General features: G+C 40.8%; 1 protein-coding gene across 21 annotated transcripts in view; it reads right to left on the bottom strand.

The window, feature by feature from the left end:
* MLIP (muscular LMNA interacting protein) overlaps positions 1-12,896 on the bottom strand; it is a 116,191-nt gene that overhangs the window by 24,195 nt on the left and 79,100 nt on the right. For 15 of the 21 annotated variants that reach the window (XM_074581602.1, XM_074581593.1, XM_074581589.1 and 12 more), the window contains 2 exons: positions 9,467-9,511; positions 2,453-2,578 (listed from right to left, as the gene is read on the bottom strand). In XM_074581602.1, coding sequence (XP_074437703.1) covers positions 2,453-2,578; positions 9,467-9,511 — 171 coding nt within the window. The remainder of the gene's footprint in view (positions 1-2,452; positions 2,579-9,466; positions 9,512-12,896) is intronic. The other 6 variants (XM_074581591.1, XM_074581596.1, XM_074581590.1 and 3 more) reach the window with 1 other exon arrangement.

Genomic DNA, 12,896 nt, shown 5'->3' on the forward strand with positions numbered 1-12,896 from the left:
GTGGGAATGCCTCCCAGTCTTTGGAAGCCAGCCGCTGTGCAGGCAAAAGCCCTAACTACTGAGAGCAGGTGAAGAGGGAGAACGAGTGTCCTTGTAGGCTAACAGCCCCGTGATCAGAGGCAACCACCGCAATTCTCAAGCTGTTGTCTGGGCACGGAGCCCAGTTCCACAGGCAGCGCCGCAGCCCTCTTACAGGCACTGAGACCCCTCAGGAGAGTCCCACAGGCACTGCAAGGTGGTGAACATCCTCATGCGGGCACCCAGGCCACCTCCGCTCACAAGGGAATTATATCAGCACCATAAACCTCCTTTGAGAGGCAAGAGCTGAAATCATAAGCATATGCTGTCACGCTCAGCACTTCAGTGTTTTCCCCAGATCTGGTTATTATCGTACTATTAATTGTTGCATTAGACCACCACTAGAATCATATGGCCGTTTCTCACACAAACAAAACCAGCTTCTGTTAAGTCAGTCAATCCATCTGAATACAGGTCTATGTACTTCCTTTTTCATAACAAAGATGTCTTAATAGAGATCTCCCAAAATAACAAGTATTTTACAGCAACCTGTGGTATTTCTTAGGTTAGGATAAAAATACCAATTTATCAGTACTTTAAAGCATATGACATTGTTCTTTTAAATAAAAGAAGCAAAACTGAACATATTCATTGTGAAATTAACTTTTCCATCTATCAAAGTCAGTGCACTATTTGTTCAGTTCATTTTAATACATAGCTTTTATATAAAATGATTTTGGCTTTTGTTATAACAACCACATTTATTCATGGACTTTTTACATCCTCAGTACTTCAGTAATATGTACCATAAGTAATTTATAAGGTGTAAGTTGACTGTTTTTCACAATTAGCTTCAAATGTCAGTAAGCTTCAGACTATGGCAACAACCCCAGGTTTGCCTTTGCCTGAAAATACGAAGTTTGGTGATTGCTTTGTTCCTTCATCAGCAAAACAATAGCCAGCAGAATCAGTGCCCAGCCCTGATGAAAGGCAGGTATGAGCTGCCCCTGACCTTGCAGAGAGGCCCAGCTGAGGTGGCCTAGACCAGAAGTTCTCTAGCAGTAGCTCAAGCTCAAGCTCTCCTCCTCTTTCATCCCAGGCAAGCGGCAGCACAGTGCCTTGGCACCAGAAGGTTCTTAGAAAGTTAAAGCATGAAAAACTCACTATGAACTCACCTGTAGTCTCTGAAATCAAATATTCACTGTCAACCTCAAAAGTTCAGAGGCAAATTGTAAATCATCTTTATTCTTATATTTTACAGAAACTCCACATCCTATAGAGCCTATAGAATGAGAAAACTTCTGATGCCACCCATATGTGCTGCTGGAACCCACTCATGCTACAAATAAATCTTCCTTTGTTTGTAATGACGCAGTACTCTTGAGAAATGACAGGATTGTCCTACAGCAAGTAAGAGCTATGGGGAGGAATCTTAAAAAAAGGGGAATCTTAAAAAAAATCAGTTACAAAAGGAAGAAGAGAGGACTGCCATTACTAGAGTGTCTAACATGACTAGAGAGGCATAGAAGTAAGAGAACTTCAATTAGTAAGGTATTTTATTCACATCATGTCTAACAAGAGGACTGTTGGCTTCATTTTACTACCCTCCAGATGGAAGATTCCGAACATACTGGTTAGGTTAATAATAAGCTCCTACAGGGAGGTTCAGATTATGTATCACAGTTAAGGTTTAACTCACAATAACACACATAAACACAAATGTACAAGAAGAGGCAGACTGAACCATTCATCTGGGGTTTCTCTGAGATCATGCTTCATACGGGTCAGCAAAGTTCAAGATGTGCTTTTGCAAAGTGATCCTATTGCTTTATGCAGAGGTCTGTGGGAGAAGGCAGCAATTGTGCTCCCCCATGGGCTGCCTGTTAAGGAAGTTTGCATGTGGTAGAAGAGCTGTCCCCTCAAGCTGTGGAGAGACATGAATATGGACCTGGGGGCGCTACGCACTGGGAAGTGACAAGGAAACTCACTGGTGCTCCTCTGCAGTCTCCCTTGAGAGGGAAGAGTGAACCTTGCCCAGTCATTGCTGTCCTCCGTTCTCTTTAGAGAGGATTTGGGTCTGGACCTCAAATGGTGGAAGCGCTTTCTAGCAGATCTGATCCAGACACCTGCTTGACAGGGGAGCACAAGATTTCCACTTTCTTTTGTACAGTGTTTCCTACAGCCATCGTACAAAGGTCCTCTCCTCAACATACAGTTTTTTTAGATCACCAAAAAAAATGTCCCTGTAGAAAGCCCAGCTGCCCATCTCCAGCCTGGAGACTCTCCTCCAGGAGCCAAGTGCCCCTTGGGGAATCCTCTAATGTTGCAAAAAAAGAAGAGACCAGGAAAAAAAAAGGATCTAAGATTATTCCATCATCTTTAAGGATGGCTTTAAGCTGAGGCTACAAAATCCTTCAGAGTGAGAGTTACTCACCTGCTCGGTATCTTGATCACTGATTTCTTCAAGGTACTTTTTAAAAGGATTGGCTTGATAGGGCTCCTCCTTTTGCTGTGCACTCTTTCCTTTCACCAGCACGGGACGAATGACACCAGGTTTTGTCTTCACCCAGAAAAATAAAAGAAAATACTTTATAATCTACAGAATATTTGTTAGACAAGTCAATTACAGTGGGCCTGGCCTGTATGGACTAGATTTAAGTTTTATTAATAACATATTTCACCACCAAAATTATTCAGGTGTCATGCTGCCTGGCCTATTTTAATACAGATTGTAGACGAAAATGACAAGAGGTGTTTTTATGCACAGAACCTCATCGCTGACATCTGTTTGTTACCGATACAAAAATAGATGCCGGGCTGTCAGACTATGGTTTGTGGGTTTTGCTGGCTGTTTTTGCTAGCTGTTCCGCTGCATCTTGATAAGTTCACCAAGTCACACTTTATGCACAGCCACACGTCTGCAAATTCCTTTCTGGGCTGCTCAAAACAGTAACTGTGAAACAGGGAAGGGCGACATGTGATGCTGTTGACTTACGTCCAGGCAGGAACATATTAGGGGAAAGTCTTTCTGGGGAAAAATACCAGTGATTGCATGCTGGATTTTCACAGTATCATTAAGAGTTCACTTGGAAAAGTACAATTTTAGAGAATTTAATCAGCACGGATGTGTGATACCCCTCATTTCAGACAAATCCGATTATTTAATCACGAAAAAATCTCTTGCTTAGCTACCAGCCAACCAAAAAATTGACTATTAACTTGTCAATTTAGTACATCTGTGGCTTTCAGAATCCTTACAGTAAAACCTGACATGATGGAATGTGGCATAAACTCTAAACGGAGGCTAGGGGATAATTTTAAAATAGACAACTTTTTCGCTAAGCAAAGAAAAGGAAGAAAAAACTGTACATTCTTACTGGAATTTGGTAAGTACTGAAGTCCTGGAGGGGTCTGTGATTTAATTTAAACTTTTAAATAAGTCAGTTATACTCTTCGCTGTTACAGCAACCCCACAGAAAATGGGCGGTCTTTGTCACAACTTAGGTAGATAACAACAGGGCTGCTGCTGAGCTCCTTCTGTGGTTGCAGCCCAGCGGCACAGCTTGCCCAGCCGGGACTGGGACTGAGCTGCTGTCACAGCCCCCCACCCTCAGCACCCAGCAGGGTATAAAAATGCAGAGAAGAAACTTGATTCACTATTAGATTTGTTTACAAGATGTAGACTATGTACATTTAATAACGCCACGCTGCCTATTTTCAAAAGCAATACACTTTAAGCAGTCTGCCTGGAAATAAGAGAAGCTTGCTGTGAAAGTAAGATTAAAATGATGCAGCTGAGATTGCTGGAGGTATCATGTAAACTGAGTTATGGATCACCTTAATATAAGATTTGCAGGCATCCAGCAAGAACAGGGCAAGAGGGGTGCCCGTCAGAGCACAGGAGGCAGGAGATGTCCCCACGTCTTGTGCTTCTGCCTCTGCCCTGGGAAAGGACAGAGCAGTGTCCAGGGGCTGAGGTGAAGGTGGCAGAGGTAGGGAGGATCTCAACACACCTGGGAAAAGCAAGGCCCAGGCCTTTGTGTTTTATCCCCTCCCTCCTTTCCACAGGTTGGGGCCCTTTCATCTGCCTCATCAAATAAGAACAAACGTATTCAACTGAAGGCAGAAATAAGCCATGAGGTGATACTAACTTTTTCTAAAGAGTGATGACTGCCAAGCTGCATTAAAAACTTTTTCATTAAGAAGGTCAACTCAGTGAAAGATAAAGTGCTCATTTAAGGAACTTACAGTCTATAATTCATGACTATTTCTTCGTAGGATTCACCATAAAACAATTATTTTCCTCTCCAAGATTTCTGAGAAGAGTTTGTAAAAGTGAAAGACTCCTGTCTTTCCACACAAAGGTAAATATAAAAATAGAAAGAAAGCTACAGTTGTTATGAAGTCATCATTACACAGACAAAGGACCTGTGGCCTTCTAGCGCTCCTCCACACCATGTAACCATGCAATAAAATGCCCATTGAAGCACCTGAAATCATCAAGGATAAGCTACTCTCTTTATGCAGGAAACCTCTTCCAAAAGCACACTGTAGAAATGCTTTTAAGGAAGCATTTTCTAAACATCACACACACTCAAGTGCTGACTGCATCACATGTTTATGCCTGACTCGGCTAACGGGATGGCAGATAGCAGCCAGCAACCAGAATTTGAAATACTTTATTAGCTCCCTGACAAGCTATATAAAATCTTTGATCCAAAAGTAAAAACTTGAACTCTTTCTTTGATAGCGGGTGGCACAACTGTCATTGCTGAGAAGCAAGCTAAGACTTCGTTTTGCCAAGGAAAGTGTTGTCTTCCTGCGACGGCACTGAAAAATGGTGAAGGCTGTTAGGGTAGCAATGGGCTGCCGCCACATGGCTACAGCCCTATTAGCAAATTACACAGGCCCAAGACATAAGCTCCAGAGATGACCCATCATCAGTTGTACTGATTTGGTGCCAAGGTGCACCCTGGCATGGTTTTGGCCCAGGTCAACAAGCACACAGTCAGAAATAGGAGGATACAGTGGGCCAGGGTGTCCCTTGCTAGGCAGGATGGACATGGTCACCCTTCTTCAGGGACAGAAGATATTTTGGCTGTATGAAAATGAACCATGCATGATATTCACCCCAGAAGTCAGAAGCCTGAACTTTCTCGTCATCAGGAGTATGGGCATGTTCATCTCTAATTTTTTCCTCTATTATGACACTGAGATCCTGCTGAAACTGATGAGTAAGGTCCCAGTTGCAACCCCGTTCTTCTCAGCAGGGGCCTAAAATCCTCTGAGTTGCATGTTTCTTCTATCTGAGTCACTGTTACTTCCTTTTATCCAGAGTACTCAGGGACCCCCAAAGTATGTAGGGCCAGACCCCTCTTTGATAGCTAGCAGTGACTGCACTCCCTCCTTGCGGTGCTTTGTGTCACTACGCAGACATTAAGACGTTCCAGGTACCTGAACAGCTTTCCTGTAAACAAGAAAGTTGCCTCTTAATGTTTAACAAGGAATTGGCTTTTTAATATGTTTTCGACGCAGTGCTGTTTTGAAGCAGCCTGCCTCTGTGACAACCAGACAATGTTTAACAAAAATATGACGTGATCAGATAAAAATATATAGCAGAATACGAGAGTTAACCTTGGGATAAAATAATTACCATCCTCTTTCTTTCCTTTTTGCTCTGCTTCCAACAGACATCGCTTTACAAATAGCAAGCACCGAACCCATCTGTTTGCCTGCCTAACCTTTATATCCAACTGTTCTGTACACATAAGTCTCCTGCAGTTTTTGAAGCCTTCTGGGCTGGGATGGAAAGGGACCTTCATGGAGAGGGACCATTCCCATTCCTTTCCAACAACTTAATTAGTTTTGGGGAAAGGGGCCTCGAGGCAGATGGGGCAAGTATGCAACGCAGCATGCCCCAGCCGCTGTAGTTATCTTCTGTCAGCGCTGAGAAGCCAAAGTCACCTGAGAAACCTCTAAACTGTTGAGAGCACCTGCTTTCTTTGCCGCTGTTCTGGGGAAAGGCGACCAGGAAAGGGAGCAGGTTTGCCCAGGTGCTGCTCGCTGCCCGAGTTGGTGGCAAGGAGGGGCCTAAGGGCAAGCCCTTAGCACCGATGCTGCTCTCTGCTTCCCTCCCTGCTTCCTTCCCTTTCTTTGGAAAACTCTTTTAGCACATTTAAATTCCTTTCACCCCCATTTTCCTACAGTATATCAGGAATCTCGTTCATTTCCTACTTTGCTGTGTGATGGCTCTCTATGGACCATTCCTCAGTATAACTGATGCATTTCACTTCAGCAGTGCCTGCATTTTGGTGCTTGACAAAGTATAGATGTAGACCCATGGCCAACACTGACTTCCTTCCACTGACTGTTTTTTATCAGTGCTCAAAGGCCATGAAATCATTTTAAGTGGATAGATGCACCCATGACCCCTGATTTTATGCTGGACCTGCCAACTAGGCTATATTTTATGTCATTCTGACTTGAAGTGGATCTTAAACGATGCTGAATTTAGTACTATTTTACTTTAAAGCAGTAAATAATTAAAATAGCTATAAAAAAATAATAAAAAAAAAATCAAAGGAGCTGCCAAAAGGATGAAATGGTTATAAGTGACCAGAATCCTGCTTAAGACAGTAATGTTTCAGGGAAGGTGGAAGGTGTGCATCAGCTTATAAAAAGAGTTGAAGAGATCAGTAAATTCTGGGATGTTCAAAAGGCAGTGCAAAAAAGTGAAAAAAGAAATAAGGAGTAAAAGGCTCCAAATACAAAAAGTTGTGTTCAAACAAAATCTAGAGGAAAAAAAAAAGACAAAAAAAAAAGACAAAAAAAAAGACCAAAAAAACCCCAAACTAGGTCATAACATTAAAACATTATGTATTAGGTCAAGAAAGATTTTGAGAAAAAAAATCTTCCTAAATTTCCTTACAACTAAAAGTCTATGGGGCCAGTAGATATAATCAAGACATAAAAAAGATGCACAAAGAAGAGGAGACCGAGGCTGAAAATTAATTCCTCACTTCAGCTTTCCTCACAGGAAGACTCAGGGAGGTTCTCACATCTCACACTGGCAAGGAAACAAATTGGAGGAACTGTCTCAAGTACAGTGTCAATAAGAGAGATTTGAGAACAAATCAATAAAATGAGCAAATAAAGTGCAAGGAATAAATAAAGTTGTAAAGGAATTCCAGTGAGAAATTGCCACATTGTGAATTGTGGTATTTAATTTCAGACATAATCAGCAGCGGAAGAATGAGATGCGGCAGCTATGGGGCAGGTTTTACTACAGGATCCAGAAGAGAACGAGGAATCACAAATTAATATGTGTGACATTTCAGGCTGCGCAAAGTAGTAGGAGCACAGGCTCTCCTACTGAAGAAAAGAATTAGTATACGTATGGACAAATAACAGGGAATGGCTTTTGAAAGGGCACTCATGCCTGAGAAATCTTTTACGGTTATTTTAAAGAGTCGGTGCTACAAGAAAGCTGGGTGACACAGCAGATGTACATTATGTTTAAACTAGTAATGTGAGAATCATTCAGCATCTAGGAACACACATTAGATGAAAGCAAGTGAGAATCAACAGACCATCTCGCGTGAGGCTCACTGTTTGGGTTTTTTTCCCAGTGGGTCTCTAAGAGGATGACCAGGGATAATAAAATGAGACTGCATCACAGATCATGAAGTCCACTGGATGTGCAGCCATGCTACACATGATTTTCCAAAGGCTTTAGTGAAGGTCTTTCAGCAGGGTCTACTGAGGTAAAGAAACTGCTGTGGAGTAAAAAAGAATATTTTCTATGGACCAGTTAAAAGATAGGAAGCAACAGACCGGAATAAATGTTTAAATTTCACAGTAGAGAGAAGTCACAAATAGAGCTCCTCAGAGATGTGCTCTGGAATCTGGGCTTTGAATTACGGGTGTACATCAGCTAGAAAAGAGTGGCTAAGAAGGTGACAAAGTTTGCTGGTAATGCTGAATCTTTCAAGGGAGTAAAAATAAAATATTGGTGCAAAGAGTTACAGAGAGATCTTATGACACTGAGTGAATGAATGACAAAAAGGCAGGTGAAACTTAACTGAATTCAACATTGATACATTTCACAGGGGAAATCTTAACTACATCCTAAATTTACACATGCAGTGATGAACTAGTGAGCTCTGAAACTTACTCCTTGGAAAATATATCTTGGGCTTATTGTATAGAGCTCCGTGCAAACATTGGCTTACTGCTCGATACAAATAAGATGAACTAAATAAATTACAAGGAATTCTTAAGAAAGGAATAGAAATAACAGTGAAGGCCCTTAACATGTCATCATATAAATAGGAAGTGCTGTGTTCAGAGCTAGGCAAGAGCAGTTTATGGTTTTAGTCTCCCAATTCCAAAATGAAATACCTGAAAATGATACAGAAAAAGATACAAGATACAAGATCAAAAAGGTACAGGGATCATCAAAGATGTGGGGCAGTATCCGCACTTCTAAAAGAGTGACTAAGCAATTTTGACTTTTCTGTACGAAAAAGAGGTGACTGATAGGGTATTATGGTTAATACCTAGAAAATCGTTAATATTTAGAAAATGAAGAGAGAACAATTATTTGCTGTTTCAGTACAAGAACGGAGGTCAAGTAGTAGCTTTAAAACAAAGAAATAAAGTACAATTTCACACATCACATAATTAAAAACTAAACCCTATTGCTACAGAATGTTGTAGAGACCAAAGTATAACAAGATTCAAAAAGTTACTGGAAAAATCATGACAGAAGAACTGGTCAAAGATTACTAAACAGAAGAAATTGATTCGGGAAGTCCCTAAAATTCCATCATCTGAAATACAATGGGGAAAATTTCTCATCCACATGTCATTTTTTCCCTAAGCGTTCATTAGTGGTCACTGTCACTTGGATAGGCTCCATGACCTCTCTTCTGACTCTTCTTCAGAAAGTTTGGCTCCAACAGGACTAAATTGTGATCAGAGATAAAATTAACATCTGATGTGTAGTCTCATTTTTTATTTATTTGATTTTACACTTGCTTTTCACTAGTTAAGCCAGCTTTGATTTAAAACAGCGTGTAAGAAGAAAATAGATGCCAGAACGTTGTTGCATATAAACAAAATCGTAGAAGTGGAATATTAAGAGTCCAAGAACCAGCAGTAGACTCCATAGTTTTTATACACCTCAAGATTCAGTAAGACTCTCTAGTTTGTCATTTGGTCCATGGGTTTACAAGTAGTGTCAGGATCTGCAGTTACTTAAGGCAGGTTTGTATTGAGTACAGAAGAAAGCAATGCAGCTGGGTAGAAGCCATGCAGCTTTGTAGGAGGATATTTACTGCAGATTCTTTCAAAGGACTAAGAAAGTAAGTAATAATTACTTTAGATTTTGTGCTTGTGCAAATTTTGAAAAACAACATATCACAGCTGAGCAATACATAGTACATACCATCTGGCTCTCAGTTACCATAGGTGCCGATTTGTACAGGTTGGCCTGCAATAAAAGGTATATACAGTATTAGATACTATATCAAAATGATTATAGCAATGACGGAAGAAAAATTTGTGGACAGTAAGTTTAGGTACAACAGCTTTTATCACTGATGCAGTGACATGCACTTGGTAAGAGAAATTAAGACATTGTCATTTCTAGTTTATTTCAAGGTATAATCAAATATGAATGCCTGTTGTTAAAATTTTAGAGATACTTTTTCCAAGTGCAACAAAAATTCACTTCTTCATCTTGATCTATTTCCAATACATAAATCCTGCCATTGTCTGTTAATTTGCAGCATCAATGTTATTGACACTGTCAATTGTCAATTCCACTATCAATTCCACCGTTCTCATCCTTCTGACTTTACATTATGAAAACCAGAAAAATCCTACTCAAGCATTGCTTTTTTTTTTTTCCCTGAGTATACATTGAACAGCAGAAGCCCTATTTTCCAGATCAAGGATAAATGTGATGAATGCGAAATATGTATGTGTGTGTATGTCAAATAGCCACGTGCCACATGCTTATTTGCCTGCACAGTGGTGAGATTCAGAATTTCTGGTGCATTGATCCCTCCAATCAACTTCTTCAAGCTTTGTAAGTGTTCCACTGGATAACAGAGTGTTTCTGTTCAGAAAACATGCCCTTCCTTTGTGTGGGTGGGATTTGGAGACCCTGAGACTCTAAAATGTGAATATTCTTCATTATGGTGTTAAAAGAAGTACTGGATAGAATGGTTAGATTTATAGCTGTAGTAGAAGACAAGTCAGTGCCTTTACAGTCTGCACCCTCTGTAGAAGGACCACTACAGTCGGATTTTTATCAACTCAACTATATGTTCCTTTCACCATTTCAAGCTGAAAAGCAATTTGAGCACGTTTGGAGAGAGAAGAACATGCTCTTCCTTTGTTCTGCTGTGACAAAGACCTTGCAGAGATTTGGCCACAGAACTCTGGATGTGGTCTCCCAAGCACTAAATAGAGACGCTTAATTAATCCCTGGACCTGTTGGCTCTACTCCTGCACTGATGGTGAGAACAGGGTCACCACGAGTCACAGCAGAGCACTGTGCACCTCCCTGAGAGCACTCACATCTCAAAACACAGACACTGCTGGAGGAAACCTTCCCACCCACACAGGGACAGCTGTGATTTAGCACTAAATCTACAAGAAATACATCTTCTGCCCTTGACAGAGTAAACTGGAGCTTTTCATAGAATCACAGAATCATAGGGTTGGAAGGGACCTCTGGAGATCATCTAGTCCAACCCCCCTGCCAGAGCAGGGTCACCTAGAGCAGGTTACGAGTGGTTACTTACATAGTAGGGACTGTCTTTCATACCATTAACCAAGTGTGACAACCAATCTCATTGTGAGCTTAAAGACATCAAAGCACTTCAGAATGATCTACAGATACAAGCAGGCTGGAATTTAATTCTCTCAATTCAGTGGTGCAAATTAAGAGTAAATCTCATTTCAAAGGGGTTACCTGAAATGTATGTAAGTAGGGCAGATCACAGATAAAGAAAAGTACAACTTATTTCTGTATGTCTGTGTGCATTTTTAGCTGCTTCATGCTCTCTCATTTTTTCACTCGTGTGTCATGTCTATAATGTTTAAGATTTTTTTTAGAATCAAACTGTCAAGAAGAGCAAAAATGTCAATAATATGCAAGGTAATTATTCCTATTAATCATGAGAAATTATTTTAAATAGGTGTACAACTATTTTTAAATAGTTGTAAGGGGGTTAAATGACAAAAGATACATTTGCTAGAACTTGAAATTAAAGTTAAGAAAGCTTTTGTTGGTGACAATATGGAAACACAATGACTAAGTATATATATTAGGGCACTCAACAGTCATAAAATTAATTTATTTTGAGAATTTTTTTTTATTATTATTATTAATAATAATAATAATAATATTACAAATCAGCAGTACTTTCCATAGAGTTGTCTTCAGAGATGCTCTATTATAAAATGGTGAATGGGATCAGATCAAAGACCATACAGTTTAAAAAGTTGTCAGATGACAACTGTAGCACTTAGTTTTCACCTGGTACAAACTGCTATAATTTCACTGAAGTCAGACATTTTTCCATACTTTATACACTCTCTTGCTAATTGTACAACCATTTACATCCTCACTGGCATAAGAAGACAGAAATTAATTGAGGCCAAGGCAAATCTATGCCCTTTTAATTCTTAAATGGCAGGCTATTTCAAAATATGTGCATAGTCCACTACTCCATACAATCTATTGAAGTAATTAGTAATATTATCATGTGTGCATATGTATATATTTATATGTACGTGTGTTTACAAATAATTCTTTAGCATGATGACTGATTTTCCTATCCCTGAACTCATAAACAAATTCAAGCATTTCTTTTAATCAAAAACACCCTCAAAGCAACATTTTCATAGAATCATAGAATCTTCATGGTTGGAAAGGACCTTTGAGATCATCGAGTCCAACCAAACACACACACAAAAAAACCCCTACAATCTCTGCCACTAGAGCATGCCCTGAAGTGACGAATCTAGATGTTTCTTAAAGACCTCTAGGGATGGTGACTCAACCACCTCCCTGGGCAGGCTGTTCCAGTGCCTGACCACTCTTTCAGTAAAGTAATTCTTCCTAATGTCTAATCTAAACCTCCCCTGCCGCAGCTTCAGACCATTTCCTCTGGTCCTGTCCTTATTCACCTGGGAGAAGAGGCCAACACCCACCTCTCTCCAACCTCCTTTCAGGCAGTTGTAGAGGGCAATGAGGTCTCCCCTCAGCCTCCTCTTCTCCAAGCTAAACATGCCCAGCTCCCTCGGCCTCTCCTCATATGACCTGGTCTCCAGACCCCTCACCAGCCTGGTAGCTCTCCTCTGGACACGCTCCAGCACTTCAATGTCCCTCTTGTACAGAGGGGCCCAGAACTGAACACAGGACTCAAGGTGGGGCCTCACCAGTGCCGAGTACAGAGGCACCATCACTTCCCTGCTCCTGCTGGCCACGCTATTCCTGATACAAGCCAGAATGCTGTTGGCCTTCTTGGCCACCTGGGTACACTGCTGGCTCATGTTAAGCTGGCCGTCCACCAGCACCCCCAGGTCCTTTTCTGCTTTCCAGCCACTCTTCCCCAAGCCTGAATACAAAAAGATTAAGAAAATGACATTTCTAAATTACCTGATTTCTACTGAAGACACTGTTAGATTGGCTGAAAGTAGGCGCCTTGTTTCAAAACAGATATCTTGTACCTACTATGAAGAAATGTTGGCCTCTGGACTATATCTCCTCTAGTCAACAAAAGTCAGCACACAGAGAGGCTCAGGAGCAGGGCCTTTCCAGTTAATGGTTAGCACACTCCCTTGCATGCTTTGGTCCACAC

The sequence above is a fragment of the Larus michahellis genome, chromosome 3 (assembly GCF_964199755.1).
Source record: "Larus michahellis chromosome 3, bLarMic1.1, whole genome shotgun sequence".
NCBI classification, from domain to species: domain Eukaryota; kingdom Metazoa; phylum Chordata; class Aves; order Charadriiformes; family Laridae; genus Larus; species Larus michahellis.